General features: G+C 41.7%; 1 protein-coding gene across 3 annotated transcripts in view; it reads left to right on the forward strand.

Moving 5' to 3' along the window:
• Positions 1 to 22,889, forward strand: part of LOC133622352 (gamma-aminobutyric acid receptor subunit gamma-3-like) — a 257,275-nt gene that overhangs the window by 160,977 nt on the left and 73,409 nt on the right. For all 3 annotated transcript variants that reach the window (XM_061984991.1, XM_061984992.2, XM_061984990.1), the window contains exons 4-6: positions 2,166 to 2,257; positions 2,383 to 2,514; positions 16,811 to 16,893. In XM_061984991.1, the coding sequence (XP_061840975.1) occupies positions 2,166 to 2,257; positions 2,383 to 2,514; positions 16,811 to 16,893 (307 nt within the window). The remainder of the gene's footprint in view (positions 1 to 2,165; positions 2,258 to 2,382; positions 2,515 to 16,810; positions 16,894 to 22,889) is intronic.

Here is a 22,889-nt window from a genome sequence, read left to right on the forward strand (position 1 = left end):
CTATTATGCTAGATCCACTATAGACTGTACTCTCACTATTATGCTAGATCCACTATGGACTGGACTCTCACATTATTATGTTAGATCCACTAAGGACTGGACTCTCACACTATTATGTTAGATCCACTATGGACTGGACTCTCACAATATTATGCTAGATCCACTATGGACTGTACTCTCACTATTATGTTAGATCCACTATGGACTGGACTCTCACAATATTATGCTAGATCCACTATGGACTGGACTCTCACACTATTATGTTAGATCCACTATGGACTGGACTCTCACACTATTATGTTAGAACCACTATGGACTGGACTCTCACAATATTATGCTAGATCCACTATGGACTGGACTCTCACACTATTATGTTAGATCCACTATGGACTGGACTCTCACACTATTATGTTTGATCCATTATGGACTGGACTCTCACACTATTATGTTAGATCCACTATGAACTGGACTCTCACACTATTATGTTAGATCCACTATGGACTGTACTCTCACTATTATGCTAGATCCACTATAGACTGAACTCTCACACTATTATGCTAGATCCACTATGGACTGGACTCTCACACTATTATGTTAGATCCACTAAGGACTGGACTCTCACACTATTATGTTAGATCCACTATGGACTGGACTCTCACAATATTATGCTAGATCCACTATGGACTGGACTCTCACAATATTATGCTAGATCCACTATGGACTGGACTCTCACACTATTATGTTAGATCCACTATGGACTGGACTCTCACACTATTATGTTAGATCCACTATGGACTGGACTCTCACAATATTATGCTAGATCCACTATGGACTGGACTCTCACACTATTATGTTAGATCCACTATGGACTGGACTCTCACACTATTATGTTAGATCCACTATGGACTGGACTCTCACACTATTATGTTTGATCCACTATGGACTGGACTCTCACACTATTATGTTAGATCCACTATGGACTGTACTCTCACTATTATGCTAGATCCACTATAGACTGTACTCTCACTATTATGCTAGATCCACTATGGACTGGACTCTCACACTATTATGTTATATCCACTAAGGACTGGACTCTCACACTATTATGTTAGATCCACTATGGACTGGACTCTCACAATATTATGCTAGATCCACTATGGACTGGACTCTCACAATATTATGCTAAATCCACTATGGACTGGACTCTCACAATATTATGCTAGATCCACGATGGACTGGACTCTCACACTATTATGTTAGATCCACTATGGACTGGACTCTCACACTATTATGTTAGATCCACTATGGACTGGACTCTCACACTATTATGTTAGATCCACTATGGACTCGACTCTCACAATATTATGCTAGATCCACTATGGACTGGACTCTCACACTATTATGTTAGATCCACTATGGACTGGACTCTCACAATATTATGTTAGATCCACTATGGACGGGACTCTCACACTATTATGTTAGATCCACTATGGACTGGACTCTCACACTATTATGTTAGATCCACTATGGACTGGACTCTCACACTATTATGCTAGATCCACTATGGACTGGACTCTCACAATATTATGCTAGATCCACTATGGACTGGACTCTCACACTATTATGTTACATCCACTATGGACTGGACTCTCACACTATTATGCTAGATCCACTATGGACTGGACTCTCACAATATTATGCTAGATCCACTATGGACTGGACTCTCACACTATTATGTTCGATCCACTATGGACTGGATTCTCACACGTATGTTAGATCCACTATGGACTGGACTCTCACACTATTATGTTACATCCACTATGGACTGGACTCTCACAATATTATGTTAGATCCACTATGGACTGGACTCTCACAATATTATGCTAGATCCACTTGACGTCCATTGCACCGGTCGCCCAGGGGGTGGGGGGTGTCCCCACATCTGCGGTCTCCTCCAAAGTTTCTCATTGTCATCCCATTGGGTTGAGTTTTTTCTTGCCCTGATGTGGGATCTGAACCGAGAATGTCGTTGTGGCTTGTGCAGCCCTTTGAGACACTCGTGATTTAGGGCTATATAAGTAAACATTGATTGATTGATTGAAAATAAAAATGCTACCTTTTGTGTAAATCTTTCGTTCATCATGTCCACTTTTGGTCTCTTGCAGGAGTACCAGATCGACATCATCTTCGCACAGACTTGGGTGGACACACGTCTGCGCTACAACAGCAGCAACATGCGGATTCTCACCCTCAACAGGTGCAATCTTGTTTTGTAAACCGCATCAACTCGTAAATGGGATGTGCTTCGTTTTGGCAAGTGCTTATTTCCTGGCAGAGGAACGCAGACATTCAAGTTGCACTCTTTCCCTCTCTCTCTGCCAGCAACATGGTGGGCTTGATCTGGCTGCCTGACACCATCTTTAGGAATTCCAAGACCGCCGACTCTCACTGGATAACGACTCCCAACCAGCTGCTACGCATCCGCAACAACGGAAAAATCTTGTACACGCTGAGGTGAGAGTTGCCCTTTGAGTGACATCGTGTGCGTGTCGGGCTTTACAGCAAGAGCCTTTAAATGTTTTTTTCTGTCAATGGAATGGCATCTAGACTTTGAACGTCTATGTCAGGGGTATTCAACGCTGTCCAGACCAAGGTCCCCCGACTTATATATCTTGTAAAAAAATGAAAATAATAAACTGGCCATAAAAGTACCTTGATATTGTGCAATAATAAGATATTCAATTAGCAGTTGTGCTGCTAATAGCTAATTGGAAAATAGCATGCTAATCGCTAGCTGGTAACTAGAACACTAATCGCTAGCTGGTAACTAGAACACTAATCGCTTGCTGGCAACTAGAGCGTTAAAGGGGAACTGCACTTTTTTAGAATTGTGTCCATCATTCACAATCCTTATGTGAGACAAGCACACATATGTTTTTCTTTTTTTATGCATTCCAAATTGTCAATAAGCATTAGCAAAAGTCAGCTAACAAAAGAACAAGTGGGATTGGCTCTATTACGACTATAAAGCGCTCTAAAAAGACATCCAAAAATGTTTTATGTACACACTGCAATAGTAGTAACAGGCACATGTATAATAACATAGTATTTACATCCATCCATCCATCCATCTTCTTCCGCTTATCCGAGGTCGGGTCGCGGGGGCAGCAGCTTAAGCAGGGAAGCCCAGACTTCCCTCTCCCCAGCCACTTCGTCCAGCTCCTCCCGGGGGATCCCGAGGCGTTCCCAGGCCAGCCGGGAGAGATAGTCTTCCCAGCGTGTCCTGGGTCTTCCCCGTGGCCTCCTACCGGTCGGACGTGCCCGAAACACCTTCCTAGGGAGGCGTTCGGGTGGCATCCTGACCAGATGCCCGAACCACCTCATCTGGCTCCTCTCGATGTGGAGGAGCAGCAGCTTTACTTTGAGCTCCCCCCGAATGACAGAGCTTCTCACCCTATCTCTAAGGGAGAGCCCCGCCACTCGGCGGAGGAAACTCATTTCGGCCGCTTGTACCCGTGATCTTGTCCTTTCGGTCATGACCCAAAGCTCATGACCATAGGTGAGGATGGGAACGTAGATCGACCGGTAAATCGAGAGCTTTGCCTTCCGGCTCAGCGCCTTCTTCACCACAACGGATCGATACAGCGTCCGCATTACTGAAGACGCCGCACCGATCCGCCTGTCGATCTCACGATCCACTCTTCCCCCACTCGTGAACAAGACTCCGAGGTACTTGAACTCCTCCACTTGGGGCAAGATCTCTTCCCCAACCCGGAGATGGCACTCCACCCTTTTCCGGGAGAGAACCATGGACTCAGACTTGGAGGTGCTGATTCCCATCCCAGTCGCTTCACACTCGGCTGCGAACCGATCCAGTGAGAGCTGAAGATCTTGGCCGGAGGAAGCCATCAGGACCACATCATCCGCAAATAGCAGTGACCTAATCCTGCAGCCACCAAACCAGATCCCCTCAACGCCCTGACTGCGCCTAGAAATTCTGTCCATAAAGGTTATGAACAGAATCGGTGACAAAGGGCAGCCTTGGCGGAGTCCAACCCTCACTGGAAACGTGTCCGACTTACTGCCGGCAATGCGGACCAAACTCTGACACTGATTATACAGGGAGCGAACTGCCACAATAAGACAGTCCGTTACCCCATACTCTCTGAGCACTCCCCACAGGACTTCCCGGGGTACACGGTCGAATACCTTCTCCAAGTCCACAAAACACATGTAGACTGGTTGGGCAAACTCCCATGCACCCTCAAGGACCCTGCCGAGAGTATAGAGCTGGTCCACAGTTCCACGACCAGGACGAAAACCACACTGTTCCTCCTGAATCCGAGGTTCGACTATCCGGCGTAGCCTCCTCTCCAGTACACCTGAATAGACCTTACCGGGAAGGCTGAGGAGTGTGATCCCACGATAGTTGGAACACACCCTCCGGTTCCCCTTCTTAAAGAGAGGAACCACCACCCCGGTCTGCCAATCCAGAGGTACCGCCCCCGATGTCCACGCGATGTTGCAGAGTCTTGTCAACCAAGACAGCCCCACAACATCCAGAGCCTTAAGGAACTCCGGGCGGATCTCATCCACCCCCGGGGCCTTGCCACCGAGGAGCTTTTTAACTACCTCGGCAACCTCAGCCCCAGAAATAGGAGAGCCCATCACAGATTCCCCAGGCCCTGCTTCCTCATAGGAAGACGTGCTGGTAGGATTGAGGAGGTCTTCGAAGTATTCCCTCCACCGATCCACAACATCCGCCGTCGAGGTCAGCAGAGCACCATCCCCACCATACACGGTGTTGACACTGCACTGCTTCCCCTTCCTGAGGCGGCGGATGGTGGTCCAGAATTGCTTCGAAGCCGTCCGGAAGTCTTTTTCCATGGCCTCCCCGAACTCCTCCCATGTCCGAGTTTTTGCCTCCGCGACCGCTGAAGCCGCACACCGCTTGGCCTGTCGGTACCTGTCTGCTGCCTCAAGAGTCCCATGAGCCAAAAGAACCCGATAGGACTCCTTCTTCAGCCTGACGGCATCCCTCACCGCCGGCGTCCACCAACGGGTTCTAGGATTACCGCCACGACCGGCACCAACTACCTTGCGGCCACAGCTCCAATCGGCCGCCTCGACAATAGAGGTACGGAACATTGTCCACTCGGACTCAATGTCCAGCACCTCCCTCGTGACATGTTCAAAGTTCTTCCGGAGGTGGGAATTGAAACTCTCTCTGACAGGAGACTCTGCCAGGCGTTCCCAGCAAACCCTCACAATGCGTTTGGGCCTGCCAGGTCTGTCCGGCATCCTCCCCCACCATCGCAGCCAACTCACCACCAGGTGGTGATCGGTAGAAAGCTCCGCCCCTCTCTTCACCCGAGTGTCCAAAACATGAGGCCGCAAATCCGATGACACAACTACAAAGTCGATCATGGAACTGCGGCCTAGGGTGTCCTGGTGCCAAGTGCACATATGGACACCCTTATGTTTGAACATGGTGTTTGTTATCGACAATCTGTGACGAGCACAAAAGTCCAATAACAAAACACCACTCGGGTTCAGATCCGGGCGGCCATTCTTCCCAATCACACCTCTCCAGGTTTCACTGTCGCTGCCAACATGAGCGTTGAAGTCCCCCAGTAGAACGAGGGAATCACCCGGGGGAGCACTCTCCAGTACTCCCTCGAGTGAATCCAAAAAGGGTGGGTACTCTGAGCTGCCGTTTGGCGCGTAAACGCAAACAACAGTCAGGACCCGTCCCCCCCACCCGAAGGCGGAGGGAAGCTACCCTCTCGTCCACCGGGTTGAACTCCAACGTGCAGGCTTTGAGCCGAGGGGCAACAAGAATTGCCGACCCAGCCCGTCGCCTCTCACTGCCGGCAACGCCAGAGTGGAAGAGAGTCCAGCCCCTCTCAAGAGAAGTGGTTCCAGAGCCCTTGCTGCGCGTCGAAGTGAGTCCGACTATATCTAGCCGGAACTTCTCCACCCCACGCACTAGCTCAGGCTCCTTCCCCCCCAGCGAAGTGACGTTCCACGTCCCAAGAGCCAGCTTATGTAGCCGAGGATCGGACCGCCAAGTGCCCTGCCCTCGGCTGCCGCCCAGCTCACACTGCACCCGACCTCTATGGCCCCTGCTATGGGTGGTGAGCCCATTGGAGGGGGGACCCACGTTGCCTCTTCGAGCTGTGCCCGGCCGGGCCCCACGGGGACAGGCCCGGCCACCAGGCGCTCGCCATCGTGCCCCACCTCCGGGCCTGGCTCCAGAGGGGGGCCCCGGTGACCCGCGTCCGGGCGAGGGAAATCTGGGTCCTTGGTTTGTGTTCTTCATCGAGGTCTTCGAGCTGCTCTTTGTCTGATCCCTCACCTAGGACCAGTTTGCCTTGGGAGACCCTATTTACATATTTATTTACATATTGTACTTATTTTAAGCATATGGCTGTGTATTAATGTCATAGATTAATTATGGCAGACAACAAAGACTACTTTATGACAAATCATGATCCAGAAAAATATTTTTAAGCCTGAAAATAGAGTAAGGCGGATGAGCTACATGTTTTAGAAGGGAAGTGATAAGCAGATCTAGCATGTAGCCAGTGTTATACAAACTATGAACATAAAACAACACTTACTGTTCAATGTCTGCTCTCACTGGGATGCCGACTGATGGGATATTCATCTTCCCGTTTAGATGACAAATAATCGTAACGCTCACGCGGGCAAAAAAAAAAAAGTGACACAAATGAATGTTTTTTCGTGTCTTTCTGGGTCTAATAGTATAATAACTGGGTCTAATATTTTTTTTTTGTTTGTTTTTTTGTCCTGTCCAGATTCTCAGGCAAATCATATAGTTGATGTAGATGCCCATATCGTCTGTTCAGATTTACTTTACAAAAGAGAAGTGTTGGATACTTCTCTTGTTGCCTTATTTGTATTTGACTTTATTAAATGTATTTATATTATCATTTGGTGCAGCCGGGCCGGAGCAGGAGGGGATAGAAAGAGAAAAAAAAGAAGACAGGGTGGGAACTTGTGGGGACAAGAGGGGGATTAGACAGAGAGACAAAAACAACAACAGCAAACACAATAACAACAACAACAACAATAGAGCAACATCAGCAAATACGACATGTACAAACATGATGGTAAAAGTGATAGCAAATAAGCAGTTAGCAAAAATAAAAAATAATACAGAAATGACAATGAGCATTATTACACTACAAATGGAGCAATACAAACACCAATAGAAATAGCGCTATTGATAATGAACAATACCAATAATTTACCTCTATTATCAACAATACAGGGTCTAACTTGAATGTCAAAGTAGACCAATTTTCCGGTTTATAGCCGCATTTTTGTACTGTCCAGGTAAGAGGCCTGATTTATAATCTAAAATTAACTTTTTCCAATTAACCAGCTCAGTACGTCAATATAGCAGAGGAACAAAATAGTTCCTCTGTGTTAGCACTAATAATAACAATATTGCTCATACTTGGTTAATATTCAGGTCAAGAGATCAGGTCAATGGAGTATTGCTGGCGGTTTTTGAATGTTATTATAGAGGGCTTAATGGAAGCATTGTTAGCCACCTCGTACTTGCCGTACATTACAAGTTTGAATGCGTAAAAAAAATAAAAACGTGTGTTTGTCATGACTTGGTCCTGGCTGTTTGCTTTTCCGGAAGGCAACGGAAAGTTGGCTCGGGCGAGACGGGAATGTAAGTACATGATTGTTTATTACTATCAAAAAACGAAAAGCGCGCACAGTGGCGGAGCACAAACTATGAAACCAAAAGACTATAGCATTAATAAACAAAAACTTACTTGGCTTGGACTAAAGTAGCAGCATGAAAGATGGACATGAAAACAAGTGTCAGGAATGTAAAGAGCATAAATGCGGGATGTCGCCAGAAAGACAAACTGAAAACAATGAACTTAAATACTACAGACATGATTAGTGAAAACAGGTGCGTGACTCAAAACGTGAAACAGGTGCGTGACGTGACAGGTGAAAACTAATGGTTGCTATAGTGACAAAACAAACAAAAGTGCACAAAAAGTCCAAAAACAAAACCGAACATGACTAAAACAAAACATGATCACACAGACATGACAGTGTTCTGGTTTCACATAGGGGTTGTGAATGATAGGCAACATTCTAAAACAAGTGCACTTCCCCTTTAATGGCTGGCTGGCAACTGGTGCTCTAAACGTTAGCTGACAATAGGCGCGCTAATCGCTAGTTGGCAACTTGTCCCTAATTTTGTAGTTGCCAAGTACATCGCTAATCGCTAGCTAGCGTAAAACGCTAACGTGAACGGAATATTACAGTTGTTTTATGTTTTTATTCCAAAACTGCCAGGTACAATAAGTAGGGTGTCCATGCTAATGCCATTTATAAACAACACTACAGAAAGTTGGATCAATGTTAATGTGTATTTCAAACATTTACATTTGTTGGAAAATAATATAGGAAAAAGTTCAATCAACTAACTATTTTACGAGCCCCTCAGCTTCATGTCTAACTTGAGGCAGTGAATATTCCTAATCAAGTGAGGAAGAATGTTTGTTGACGTGTGTTCTGCTCAGTTGGATGACGCCAAGAAGCAATCCAACACCTAAATTAGCGCGGAACCAGTGTCTGACACGCTCCGAGCAGGAGCCTTCCTCGCCCCTCTTCTTATTCTGCTCACACGTCGAGCAGTTTCAAATTGCTGACGCTCATCACAAGCATGTAAACTATTTTTTGAGCGCAAAGTTCAATGGAACGGAGTATTTCATTCTAATTAGTCAGGCAATGTTGTACAAATTCATAGTCGGTGTTGTTTGAAGCAAAGGGTGGCGAGGATGGTGCCTGAAACGCACTCTTTATCTGCCAGGTCAGGCATGAACTGATATTTAACACTACCAAATTCCCAGCACTTCTGTATGTGTCATTGTGGTATCAAATATTTGTTTTAGTAACACTGTATTTTCTGGACTATATGCTGCTACATTCTTCCTATGCTTTGAACCATGTGGCTTATAAAGCCGTGCGGCTAATTTGTTGATTTTTCTTTGCTAACGGCCATAATAATTTGTATTCAATAAATAGTTTTCATATACCCTGGCAGACAGAGACTCTGAAAACGTGTTATTGTTTTTGGTATGGCGCCATCTTTTCAGCAAATATACCTACAAACGAGGCATAATGATGCAATATGTACATACAGCTAGCCTAAATAGCATGTTAGCATGGATTAGCTCGCAGCCATGCACTGACCAAATATGCCTGATTAGCACTGCACACAAGTCAATAACATCAACAAAGTTCACCTTTGTGCATTCACGCACAGCATAAAAGGTTTGGTGGACAAAATAAGACAAAGGAGTGGCATAAAACACTTCTTTCTGTGGCAGCGTCAGAGAAAGTTGTACATGTAAACAAACTACGGTGAGTTCAAGGACCGCCGAAATTAGTAGGACAAAACGTTGCTCGCCAAATACTCTACAGTGAAGCATGTTGGATATAAACGGTGGGATTTCTAACCAATAGGGAGGTTTGTCATGTTTGTCCTCCAATAGAAACCATATTAAAACAAAAAATATACTTTTCCCCTCATCGTTTTCCATTTTCATACATTTTTGAAAAAGCTCCAAAGAGCCACGGGAGCCATGGGAAACTATGTCCACAGTAGGGTTGTACGGTTTACCGGTATAAGTATAGTACCGTGATACTAATGAATCATTTTCAGTACGATACGTCTCTGAAAAGTACCGGTCCGGCACGCCCCCGCGCCCGCTTCAAAGTCATGTAGTGACATTGCTGGTGATTAGTGTTTTAGCTACTTCTAAATTACAAATCCTGGTCTCCATGGCGACAAATAAAGTAAGTTTCTTAAAAGTATCATCCCTGCAGGACGAGGAATAGCTAATCATGTTTCACTACACACCGTAGCTCACCGGCATCAACATTTAAACAAACGGCATTGGTGGATCTACACCTAACATCCACTATAATGATATCAAATACAGGCAAGTATCGAGTCGATACTGATACTATGATTACGTCGATATTTTTTGGCATGACATCTTCTTTCGTTTTTGTTAAATGTATATTATGTTTATAAAGTCAGGAAATATGTCCCTGGACAAATGAGGACTTTGAATATGACCAATGTATGATCCTGTAACGACTTGGTATCGGATTGATACCCAAATTTTTGGTATCATCTAAAACTAGTGTAAAGTATCAAACAACAGAAGAATAAGTGATTATTACATTTTAACAGAAGTGTAGACAAAACATGTTAAAAGAGAAAGTAAGCAGATATTAACAGTAAATGAACAAGTAGATTAATAATTCATTTTCTACCACTTGTCCTTAATAATGTTGACAAAATAATAGATTGATAAATGACACAATATGTTACTGCATATGTCAGCAGACTAATTAGGAGCCTTTGTTTGCTTACTTACTACTAAAAGACAAGTTGTCTTGTATGTTCACTATTTTATTTAAGGACTTAACTGCAATAAGAAACACATGTTTAATGTACTCTAAGATTTTTTGTTAAAATTAAGCCAATAATGTTTTTGTGGTGCCCTTTATTTAGACAAGTACAGAAAAAGTACCGTAATAATTTATTACCGGTACCAAAATATTGGTATCGTTACAACACTAGTCCACAGTAATAAATATCCAACAACTTACCTAATATGGATGGGCAATATGGCCTAAAATTTGTATTAAAATTAGAGCTGGGTGATAAAACAATATCAATACATATAGCAATAGACATTTAATCGATATCAATAAAAAATACATTTGATAAAATGTTCGATACATTTGGTTGGTTGAATGAACAAAGGCACTCGCTTTCTGGTAACCAAGCAATGCAGGAAGTCATCACCGATCAGGGGGGGGGGTGATACGCTAACAGCCAATCAGGTAACCGTATCAATTTTTGTTGACCACTGACCGAAGAAACAAAATGATCACTTTTAATTGCGCCATCTTGCTGTGTCACAGTTGACTCTTTGCAATTGTTTTGATTTTTTTTCAAAGGGACCTTAGTCAGACAAATGTGGTCTGTAAATGACAATGCGCGCTCACCCTTCAGAGCACAGCTGTAACTTCTTGGCACTAAACCTGCAAAAAATAGTCCTTCTCAGGTTTCTATGTTTACATTTTCACACTTTGCACTATTTTCTTACACTTTATTAAGCATTTCTTACATATTCCTTATTTTCATTTTAAGAGCTTATTGTTAAGTGTTCAGTGTGATTTGACTATTTTGTTTACATTGTTTGTTTTCCATGCTTGTGTTGACATTTCCTTTCCTTTCTGCCTTGATAGCTGAGGGGATTTTTTTTTTAATTTTTTTTTGTCCTGTCCAGCTCCTCAGGCAAATCATATAGTTGATGTAGATGCCCATGTCGGCTGTTCAGATTTACTTTACAAAAGAGAAGTGTAGGATACTTCTCTTGTTGCCTTATTTGTATTTGACTTTATTAAATGTATTCATATTATCATTTAGTGCAGCCGGTTCGGAGCAGGAGGGGATAAAAAGAGAGAGAGAGAAAAAAAAAAAACTAACTGTGAAAATCTACTAATAAAAGTTTTTACCAATCAATCAAAAGACAAAAAAATAATTTCATGAGCTGAGGGGATTATAATCAGAGAAATGTTACATTTGAAATGAAAATGTTAACCTTTAATATATTTTTCTATTTTCCATTGGTGATAAAAACTATCAATAATGAGCAATATGGACCGACATAAAAGAGGAGTGGTCAAACATTCAACCAGAAGCTTGCCAGAAGCTTGTGGATGGCTACCAAAAGCGCCTTATTGCAGTGAAACTTGCCAAGGGACATGTAACCAAATATTAACATTGCTGTATGTATACTTTTGACCCAGCAGATTTGGTCACATTTTCAGTAGACCCATAATAAATTCATAAAAGAACCAAACTTCATGAATGTTTTTTGTGACCAACAAGTATGTGCTCCAATCACTTTATCACAAAAAAATAAGAGTTGTAGAAATTATTGCAAATTCAAGACAGCCATGACATTATGTTCTTTACAAGTGTATGTAAACTTTTGACCACGACTGTATATCATGATATATCACCATATCTTGGGTTAATGATAGATTCAGAGCTTTCCTTTAAAGCCCATGTTGGCAAATTGTGTAAGATAATCAAGTTTAATCTCGCAAATTTGCGTGCACTTCCAAATGCAATGTCAACTGAAGCTGCAAAATTGTATTTGCATTCTATGATTTTCAGCCACTTCAACTATTGCCTTACCAGCTGGTGACAGGCTGGTCAGAGTTAAAAAAACAAAACATTGGAAATCTTGTACAAACAAGCAATTAAAATTATGGATAAAAAAACCTAGGCTCTATCATCACTGTGCCATTCTTTAAAAAATATGGTATTTTAAACTGGGACAGTCACTTTAAAGTGACCTATAAAGTACTGCATGGATTGGCTCCAGATCCTCTGGCAGAGTTCATCAGCCAATTCAGTACCTGAGGAGGTTAAACTGCTCACAACTTACAAGGCCTTCACAAAAACATTGAACATGTGGCTTATCAACGCCTATAGCTGCCAGCACTAAAAGATGAGCCTGTTTTGATGCTGAGATAAATGTTATGTTGTGATGTTGTATTTTATTTTTTATCATATTGTGTATGTATTGTGTGTGGTTTTTTTTCTTTTTCTCTTTTTTTCTATTCTTTTTCTTTTAAATTGTAATGTTACTGCCTTTTTTACATCATGGCCAGGGGACTACAGATGAAAACTAGCCTTCTGGCTAATTCTGGCTTTTTTAACCATGTGCAGTCATGTCTTTTAGGAAATTACATTGTCCTCTTTGAAATAAACTAATCTTAATGATATATTGTTTGGTATGTAAATGATATTACAACGGGTTACAAAGGCTAACATATTTTGTAATTTCCGGTCTTATTATTTTCTCCAGACTATTATTAACCTACTTGCAAATTTACTGTTAATATCTGGTTACTTTCTGTTGTGACATGTTCTATCTACACTTCTGTTAAAAAGTAATAAAGACTTATTCTTCTGTTGTTTCCATACTTTACATTAGTTACGGCTGATACTGCTACAAATGCATTCGACAAATCGATCCAATACCAAGCAGTGTTGGTCATACAAATGCTGAGACTTCCAATTTTCAGGATCATTAAACAATTCATTCTACAAACCCCGTTTCCATATGAGTTGGGAAATTGTGTTAGATGTAAATATAAACGGAATACAATGATTTGCAAATCCTTTTCAACCCATATTCAATTGAATGCACTACAAAGACAAGATATTTGATGTTCAAACTCATAAACTTTATTTTTTTTTGCAAATAATAATTAACTTAGAATTTCATGGCTGCAACACGTGCCAAAGTAGTTGGGAAAGGGCATGTTCACCACTGTGTTACATGGCCTTTCCTTTTAACAACACTCAGTAAACGTTTGGGAACTGAGGAGACACATTTTTTAAGCTTCTCAGGTGGAATTCTTTCCCATTCTTGCTTGATGTACAACTTAAGTTGTTCAACTGTCCGGGGGTCTCCGTTGTGGTATTTCAGGCTTCATAATGCGCCACACATTTTCAATGGGAGACAGGTCTGGACTACAGGCAGGCCAGTCTAGTACCCGCACTCTTTTACTATGAAGCCACGTTGATGTAACACGTGGCTTGGCATTGTCTTGCTGAAATAAGCAGGGGCGTCCATGGTAACGTTGCTTGGATGACAACATATGTTGCTCCAAAACCTGTATGTACCTTTCAGCATTAATGGCGCCTTCACAGATGTGTAAGTTACCCATGTCTTGTGCACTAATACACCCTCATACCATCACAGATGCTGGCTTTTCAACTTTGCGCCTATAACAATCCGGATGGTTCTTTTCCTCTTTGGTCCAGAGGACACTACGTCCACAGTTTCCAAAAACAATTTGAAATGTGGACTCGTCAGACCACAGAACACTTTTCCTCTTTGTATCAGTCCATCTTTGATGAGCTCAGGCCCAGCGAAGCAGACGGCGTTTCTGGGTGTGGTTGAAAAACGGTTTTCGCCTTGCATAGACAGTTTTAACTTGCACTTACAGATGTAGCGACTAACTGTAGTTACTGACAGTGGGTTTCTGAAGTGTTCCTGAGCCCATGTGGTGATATCCTTTACACCTTGATGTCGCTTGTTGATGCAGTACAGCCTGAGGGATCGAAGGTCACGGGCTTAGCTGCTTACGTGCAGTGATTTCTCCAGATTCTCTGAACTCTTTGATGATATTACGGACCGTAGATGGTGAAATCCCTAAATTCCTTGCAATAGCTGGTTGAGAAAGGTTTTTCTTAAACTGTTCAACAATTTGCTCACGCATTTGTTGACAAAGTGGTGACCCTCGCCCCATCCTTGTTTGTGAATGACTGAGCATTTCATGGAATCTACTTTTATACCCAATCATGGCACCCACCTGTTCCCAATTGGCCTGTTCACCTGTGGGATGTTCCAAATACTGTAAGTGTTTGATGAGCATTCCTCAACTTTATCAGTATTTATTGCCACCTTTCCCAACTTCTTTGTCACGTGTTGCTGGAATCAAATTCTAAAGTTAACAATTATTTGCAAAAAAAAAAAATGTTTATCAGTTTGAACATCAAATATGTTGTCTTTGTAGCATATTCAACTGAATATGGGTTGAAAATGAATTGCAAATCATTGTATTCCGTTTATATTTACATCTAACACAATTTTCCAACTCATATAGAAACAGGGTTTGTATGATCAGAACAATAATCCGACAAAAACCCAGGCTGGTGGTGCAACAATATCAATTAATAGTATGATATAGTTCCTTATTCCCTTGTATCAAATTCAAACAATATAATAAAATCAATAGTGCAAAAAAACAAAAAACTACTATTGGTTTTTACTTCATATTTGTGAACAATAAAAACAACAAAATGATCTGTGATGTGATATTACTGTTATTTGTATCGATCCATCCACCCTGTTTGCAAGAGCTCTAGCTTAGCAGTTAGCATATCCTTCTACGATGGGTAGTGTAGCCTGTTTAGCCATTTCTCGTCCTCCAACACCATTTGTTTGCCGACATGGAGGCAAAGGTTAATGATTTAGAAGCCGCACTGTTGAGGACACAACATTGCGTTAAAGACACATTTGTTCGCTTGTCAGTCAAATTTGCGGGACAGCTAAAATATGTACGATATTTATATCGCACATATTGCGCAACCCTAGTACCAAATGCTGTGGGCAGTACGTATCGAGACAAAATGACGACATTGCTCATGACATTTGATTGCTGCACATTGTACTTGTGATGCTAATTAACACCTTTGCTGAGACGTCATGTTTTTAACAGCTTGTTTAAGGCGTCCGCGTTGGTCTTTGCACCTCAGCTCCACACTTGGGTTAAAATTGGGCTTTCTGGCACATCCTGCAGAGGCAGACGTTAAATCTGCAAACTGGAATGTCAGCAACGTGCAACTACCACGTCTGTGTGTGTGTGTGTGTGTGTTTGTGTGTGTGTGTGTTCTTGTATTTCTACCCTTCTTGAGACATCAACAAGGAAAAGTATCTTCCATATGAGGACTGGTGAACAAGTTAGGATATAAATCATGGTCCCAATACGGAAAACCATTGGATCTAATAGAGAATGTTTCATTTGCACCGCTGGTGGTGAAATCCATCAAAATTAGGGTGGTCTCAAAAAGGAGGGACTTTTCAAATTGACTGTGTGTCGGTTTTAAAAGTGCTCCCCCTCTGGTCAACATATGTACAAGAGTGTGTGTGTATGAAATTGAAATGTGCCCCCTTTGGCCAAAATTTAACTAAAACAAATAAAATGAATATGTATATAGAGACATACTGTAATAACTTGAAGTAAATAATGAAGATTAAAAAACAATTACAAACAAAAAATTCTAAAAAAAATTGTTACTAAAAGCTTACCTTTTTTATATTTGCATAATATGTATATATTATTAATGTTGTACATCCATCCATCCATCCATCCATCTTCTTCCGCTTATCCGAGGTCGGGTCGCGGGGGCAGCAGCCTAAGCAGGGAAGCCCAGACTTCCCTCTCCCCAGCCACTTCGTCCAGCTCCTCCCGGGGGATCCCGAGGCGTTCCCAGGCCAGCCGGAAGACATAGTCTTCCCAACGTGTTCTGGGTCTTCCACGTGGCCTCCTACCGGTCGGACGTGCCCTAAACACCTCCCGAGGGAGGCGATCGGGTGGCATCCTGACCAGATGCCCGAACCACCTCATCTGGCTCCTCTCGATGTGGAGGAGCAGCGGCTTTACTTTGAGCTCCCCCCGGATGACAGAGCTTCTCACCCTATCTCTAAGGGAGAGCCCTGCCACCCGGCGGAGGAAACTCATTTCGGCCGCTTGTACCCGTGATCTTGTCCTTTCGGTTTTATGTTGTACATACAAATCTTTATATATCTAGAAAGTGTGGTCCTAAAGAGGTAGGCATTTTTCGGAGGTCTCAAGAAGGTAGAAAATACAAGAGTGTGTGTGTGTGTGTGTGTGTGTGTGTGTGTGTGTGTGTGTGTGTGTGTGTGTGTGTGTGTGTGTGTGTGTGTTGCAGCCCACTTTGATGGAGGTGCCACTTTTGTGCTCTTTCTACCTGGGTCTGAGCCGCCAGACAACTGGCTTCATTATCTTGCATGGAGATGAGCTCCTTGCAGGTCCACTGACTAATGACACGGCGAACAAGAAGTGATTTGAGTGACGGACCGAGTGTCTTTGTGTTTTTCTCCGTCTGCCTCTCCAGGATGACCATCAACGCTGAATGTCAGCTGCAGCTCCATAATTTCCCAATGGACGAGCACTCGTGTCCTCTCGTCTTCTCCAGTTGTGAGTGCCGACAGCCACAAAAACACGTGCACACCGACACCCACTCAGGAGTCTGTAGCCTAAATGTCCCACCCACTCATTAGGAAGGATTCCCCTCATGTCCACGCCATTGATCACTGGCTAGAAGGCTGGGAGGACTTTGGAAGGCAAACGGTTTTGCGTCCAAGTGGCTTGCTACCAGTGCTAAAATGTTTTGTCTTAGTTATAGTCAGCAACCTATTTTCCTCTGACTAAAAAAGGACAATAACTATTAAAACAGGCATGTAATTTTTTTCTTTTATAGTCGAAAATATGTCTTTTTTATCTCTGTAAAAATATAAAAATATATTTTCCGTTTTTCTTTGCTTTTTCCGTGTTAAAATCTTGATCCGTCTCTTTGCCATACCTGCCATCAACTACGGTTTTCCCGTAATTAGTACCGTTTTTGATAATCCAGTCGTAAAAACGACGGTTTTCCATTAAAAATGATTAACTTAAAAATCGAAGCTACTAAGCAAAGCAACGCCACGTACATGGGACAAACTATAAGGGAAACATCAATGATTAGTGGTTGGTTTACGTATAAGAACATCCATGATTGGTTGGTTGTTTTACTATGATGAGTCACGATTGGTTAGGATTAGGGCAAAACATTAGGGATAGGCCAATCAGAGGGAGGGGGGCGGGTCATGGAACCAGGAAGGGAAATCACAACAGACATCCCAAATGATGACGAGAGAGTCGGAGAAGAGAAGAGGGAATATTCAAGCGGGCGATTTAGATATCAATAAAACTAGTGGAACATGGCAGAGGGATTATCTTCTTTAGATTGTTTTTTTAGCGATGTAGACGGCGTCCAGGAAACCCACAGTGCGTCTACTTGGCCACATTTGGACAAATGTATGTGTCTGGATAAAACATTCAATTCATTTGAGTTGTTTACCATGTAAGACCAAATCAAAACTGCTTTCGACAATTGGAATACACATTTAAGAACACACATGATTGTGGCAGACGTGATGACTTTGGCTACAGTATAGCCCAGAGCTGGGCAAATATTTTGACTCGGGGGCCACATTAAGACAAAAAAAAATGTCTGGGGGTCCAATGTGTATGTGTGTATAAATGATATGTACACATTTAGCTGTAAAAATCATACTTGCCAACCTTGAGACCTCCGATTTCGGGAGGTGGGGGGGTTGGGGCGGGGGCGTGGTTGGGGGCGTGGCTAAGAGGGGAGGAGTATATTTACAGCTAGAATTCACCAAGTCAAGTATTTCATATACATATATATATATAAGAAATACTTGACTTTCAGTGAATTCTAGCTATATATATATACATATCAGTGTTTCCCACAGGACAGGCATCTATTTGTGGTGGTGTGGTCGGGGGGCGGGGGGTGACGGCGGCAGCGGCGATGACCAAGAAGAACGCGGAGTTGGAATATAAGTACAACACTTTATGTACATATTTAGCTCATTAAAATTACCGACAGGAAGGCGAGAAACACTTTATTTCAACAGACTCTGGCGCCGTACCTGTCGTCAAAACTCCAAAGACCGACTGCACAGTTGCGCTAACAAAATAAGAGTCTCAGAAAGCTGGCGTGCACAAGCTAGCAAGCTACGGAGTTTGCCAACAATGTATTTCTTGTAAAGTGTATACAAAGGAGTACAGAAGCTGGACAAATAAGATGCCAAAAACCAACCACTTTCATGTGGTATTGGACAGAAAGGAGGATTTTTTTTCTCCTCCATTCGAAAATGCGGACGTTATCAGCACCACTGTCTGATTCCTATCAATGCAAGTCATCAGAATCAGGTAATACACCAACTTATATTCTTGTCTTCATGAAAGAAAGGAATCTATATGTGTTAAACATGCTTGTATTATCTTTAAACACCTTTAACTTGTTAACAATATTAACTATATGTGTTAAACATGCTTGTATTATCTTTAAACACCTTTAACTTGTTAACAATATTAACTATATGTGTTAAACATGCTTGTATTGTCATTAAACACCTTTAACTTGTTAACAATATTAACTATATGTATTAAACATACTTGTATTATCATTAAACACCTTTAATTTATTAACAATATGTGTTAAACATGCTTGTATTATCTTTAAACACCTTTAACTTGTTAACAATATTAACTATATGTATTAAACATACTTGTATTATCATTAAACACCTTTAACTTGTTAACAAAAACATATATTTCATAAATAAGTAAATATAAATTATATATACATGAATGAGGTAGATCCCCACGACTTGATCAATTGAAAAGTAGCTCGCCTGCAGAAAAAGTTTGAGCACCCCTGAGTTACACCCATCTGAACAGGTTAGCCACCTGTTTAAAGCTCGATCACAGTTGAAATCTTGAAATGAAGGGCCTTTAATGGCCAAAACATTAACCTGGACAACATTTTAACAGCTGGTTGGCTCAGATTTTATTCTTTTCATTGCATTCACATGCTGCAGTGGACAGTGGACAATTTAGCTTAATTATTAATGCAGTATCTGAAGCACCGTTTCCACGTGTGTTTTTTGACAACAGGGTTATAACCTGGACACGTTAGCTCGTCGGTATTGTAACACGTGACGTGACAACAGCGGCGGTGTTAATGAAGCAGCGTCAGGCTGCTCACCGTCAGTGAAACGCTCGGTGAAATCGCGGATTAACGTTAAATATATGACGAGCCGCGAGCGATGCAGCTATAACTTATCTACCTACAACCTATATTACCCTCGTATTTTGATCCGGTCGGTCCGTTCTTTTACTCCGCTGTCGTCTTCTTCTTCTTCTTCTTCTTCTTCTTCTTCTTCTTCTTCTTCTTCTTCTTCTTCTTCTTCTTCTTCTTCTTCTTCTTCTTCTTCTTCTTCTTCTTCTTCTTCTTCTTCTTCTTCTTCTTCTTCTTCTTCTTCTGGCCCACCAGGTGAATTAAGTGCTATTGGCGGAGTTACAATGCATAGTAGGCTACCGCCACCTACTGCACCGGAGTTGTAACTACAAGCAACATTCACAGACAGAGTCCCATTGCTTTTATGAGCGGTCGAGCGAGTCAAAAGCCGAAAAATCCATTTGTGGCGGACGTAATTCTTTCGTGGCGGGCCGCCACAAATAAATGAATGTGTGGGAAACACTGTATATATATATTATTAATTTTTTTTTAAATTATATATATATATATAAGAGAAATACTTGAGTTTCAGTGTTCATTTATTTACACATATACACACACATAACACTCATCTACTCATTGTTGAGTTAAGGGTTGAATTGTCCATCCTTGTTCTATTCTCTGTCACTATTTTTCTAACCATGCTGAACACCCTCTCTGATGATGCATTTTGCTTCGTCTCCTTGTTGTGTGCGCAGTTGTGCACTGCACTCTCTAAAAGCCGTCGATGTTATTGTCACATATGCATGTACAGTAGATGGCAGTATTGTCCTGTTTAAGAGTGTCACAACATTGCTGTTTACGGCAGACGAACTGCTTTACAGTAGACGAAAACGTGACTGCTGTTGTTGTGTGTTGTTACCGCGCTGGGAGGACGTCAATGAAACTGCCGAACAATAAACCCACATAAGAAACCAAGAACTCGCCCTCGATCATTCTACAGTTATAACGTGATTGGGAAGGCATGCTGTTTATATTGTGGGAAAGCGGACGTGAAAACAGGCTGTCGACACGTCATTTAGGTCCGCCTGAATTTCGGGAGATTTTCGGGAGAAAATTTGTCCCGGGAGGTTTTCGGGAGTGGCGCTGAATTTCGGGAGTCTCCTGGAAAATCTGGGAGGGTTGGCAAGTATGGTAAAAATGTGCTGTACAGTATGTGTGTTTGGCTCCCTTTTTTTCAGGAACACTAATACCAAAAGTCACAATGTCCGATAGAATTCTAAACAAGTTATGACAGACCATCTCAAAAAAAACAAAATGGAATTTTACAGTTTTTTACTGAATGAGACACCCAAAATTTACATTAAAATAAAGAAAGTGGGATTTACAATATTAACTATGAACAATAAAACACTGAATATTAACAACATATGAACGTCGCTCCTCTTTTACTTCTCAGGCCAGCTCCTCGATAGTTGTGTATCTTTTAAAATCAAGCAAAACACAACAAAAATGTAACAAACAGCAACACATGAATGCAAAGTGTAATAAACACCTACATTATGATATGTTATCACTTTTACGCAGAACTTTGTCATAAAAATCAGTTTCCACATTTGTTCCTGACAAATGCGTTTCGGGCTGGCTCCTCTGAAAACAAACCCCGCCCACTCTGCTTTGTTCCTCGTCTGAGCTGCTGTGACGTAGATTACTTGTATAACAGTCAAAAGCGCAGATTTTAATCATTGAAATACTTTCTATTGTTCAAGACTTAGGGTAATTTAAAAACAGCACTGCACATCATAATGGCGGCTACAGTTTTGATGTTAAAGGTCTAAAAAAATTATGTAGAACGTCCAGCGGGCCGGATTGAAAATCTTAATGGGCCGCATGTGGCCCGCGGTCCGTATTTTGCCCAGGTCTGGTACAGCCTGTCTAAATGCTACATTTCATTTTCATTGGTGTTTTACAACAAGACAGTAGCTGACATTTTGTTCATTATTTCGTCTGTTTATATTTTGACATTGAATAGTTGAATCACTTTGAAACATAAACAACATGACTGCAATATATTTGTTATTTCATGCTATAAATCACAAATGGCTATTCAGATAAAGGAAGTTAGCTAATAGAATAAACATTGTTTGTACTCTTTATGATTTTTGCATTTGGAGCAGTTAGAAGTGGAGAAATTGGCTATACAATTCAAGGCAAAATCCACTAAAGCAGAAACCAAAAAATGCAAGCTGCTCAGAAATTTGCCAGGAAGGCACATGTCAGAGCCATCAAAGCAAAAATGCCAATGTAACATGTACATAATGTAAATAACTAGATGACCCATATGTGGCTGTGAAGTGAACACTAGTAAGGTTGTAAATACTGTATAGAGTCGGCTGACCCATGTGGTTCCTGTGGACGTGAACACAAGTTGTGATTACTGTAGTGACTAAATAACAGTGACTGAAACAGACATAGTGATTCATTTGGATGAATGGGGTATGTATTTATCTCAACTCTGTAGATCATTTTTGAATTCTTTAAACCGCCCTGGACCTGCGACCCCCAGATCCCCGGCATATTTTCAGTGTTTTTCATTAAGTTCAAATCACATGCCTGTTAAAAACAAAAACAGACAATTTCGTTAACGAATAAAAACGCGTCAAAAATCTTGACAGACGAAATCCAATCATATTTAATTTTGTCTTTTGGCGGATGGGACAAGTTAAAAATCTATCCACTCAGTTCAATGTGGGAGAGGGGCAAGGGACAAATCACAGAGTGGATCCAATCAGAACTACTGTCTTTAATTTTTCACACACTTCAATACAATATATCTTCTACACTTGGAAGACAGAGAAGAAAACTTATGCACGCCCTTCACCTTCACAACAAGACACAATGTAAACCTTGTGGCTGCATTTTCTCCGGTAAAAATACAACCAACTTGAAGCGCCGTACGCAGGCTAATTATCCAGACAGCTACGCACCAGTAAGTAATATTACTCATACTGAATTACTGTTTCTACTAAAGACGGTAGAGCCGGAGCAAAGACCGTTTACTCTACCACTACTTTTGTTGTACATCACAGGTGAGCTTGTTCACCAATATTTGAGCTTGTTCACCAATTTAATAGGTTAAGATACCAGCACAGTGCGCTTTAATCGATGTCCTCGGCACAATGTTCAGCTATTAATTACACAACTTGACAACCCAAAAAAACGGATTTATTTTCAAGCTACGCACAAAGAAAGATGAAAGAAAGTATATTACGTAGATATGAATAGTGTACACGTTCTAGATTTATAACACTGGGTGCTGTACTTAAATGGGACAGTGGCCAATGGTCATTGTAGTTATGCACAATATAGAATAAAACATATT

The sequence above is a fragment of the Nerophis lumbriciformis genome, linkage group LG23 (assembly GCF_033978685.3).
Source record: "Nerophis lumbriciformis linkage group LG23, RoL_Nlum_v2.1, whole genome shotgun sequence".
NCBI classification, from domain to species: domain Eukaryota; kingdom Metazoa; phylum Chordata; class Actinopteri; order Syngnathiformes; family Syngnathidae; genus Nerophis; species Nerophis lumbriciformis.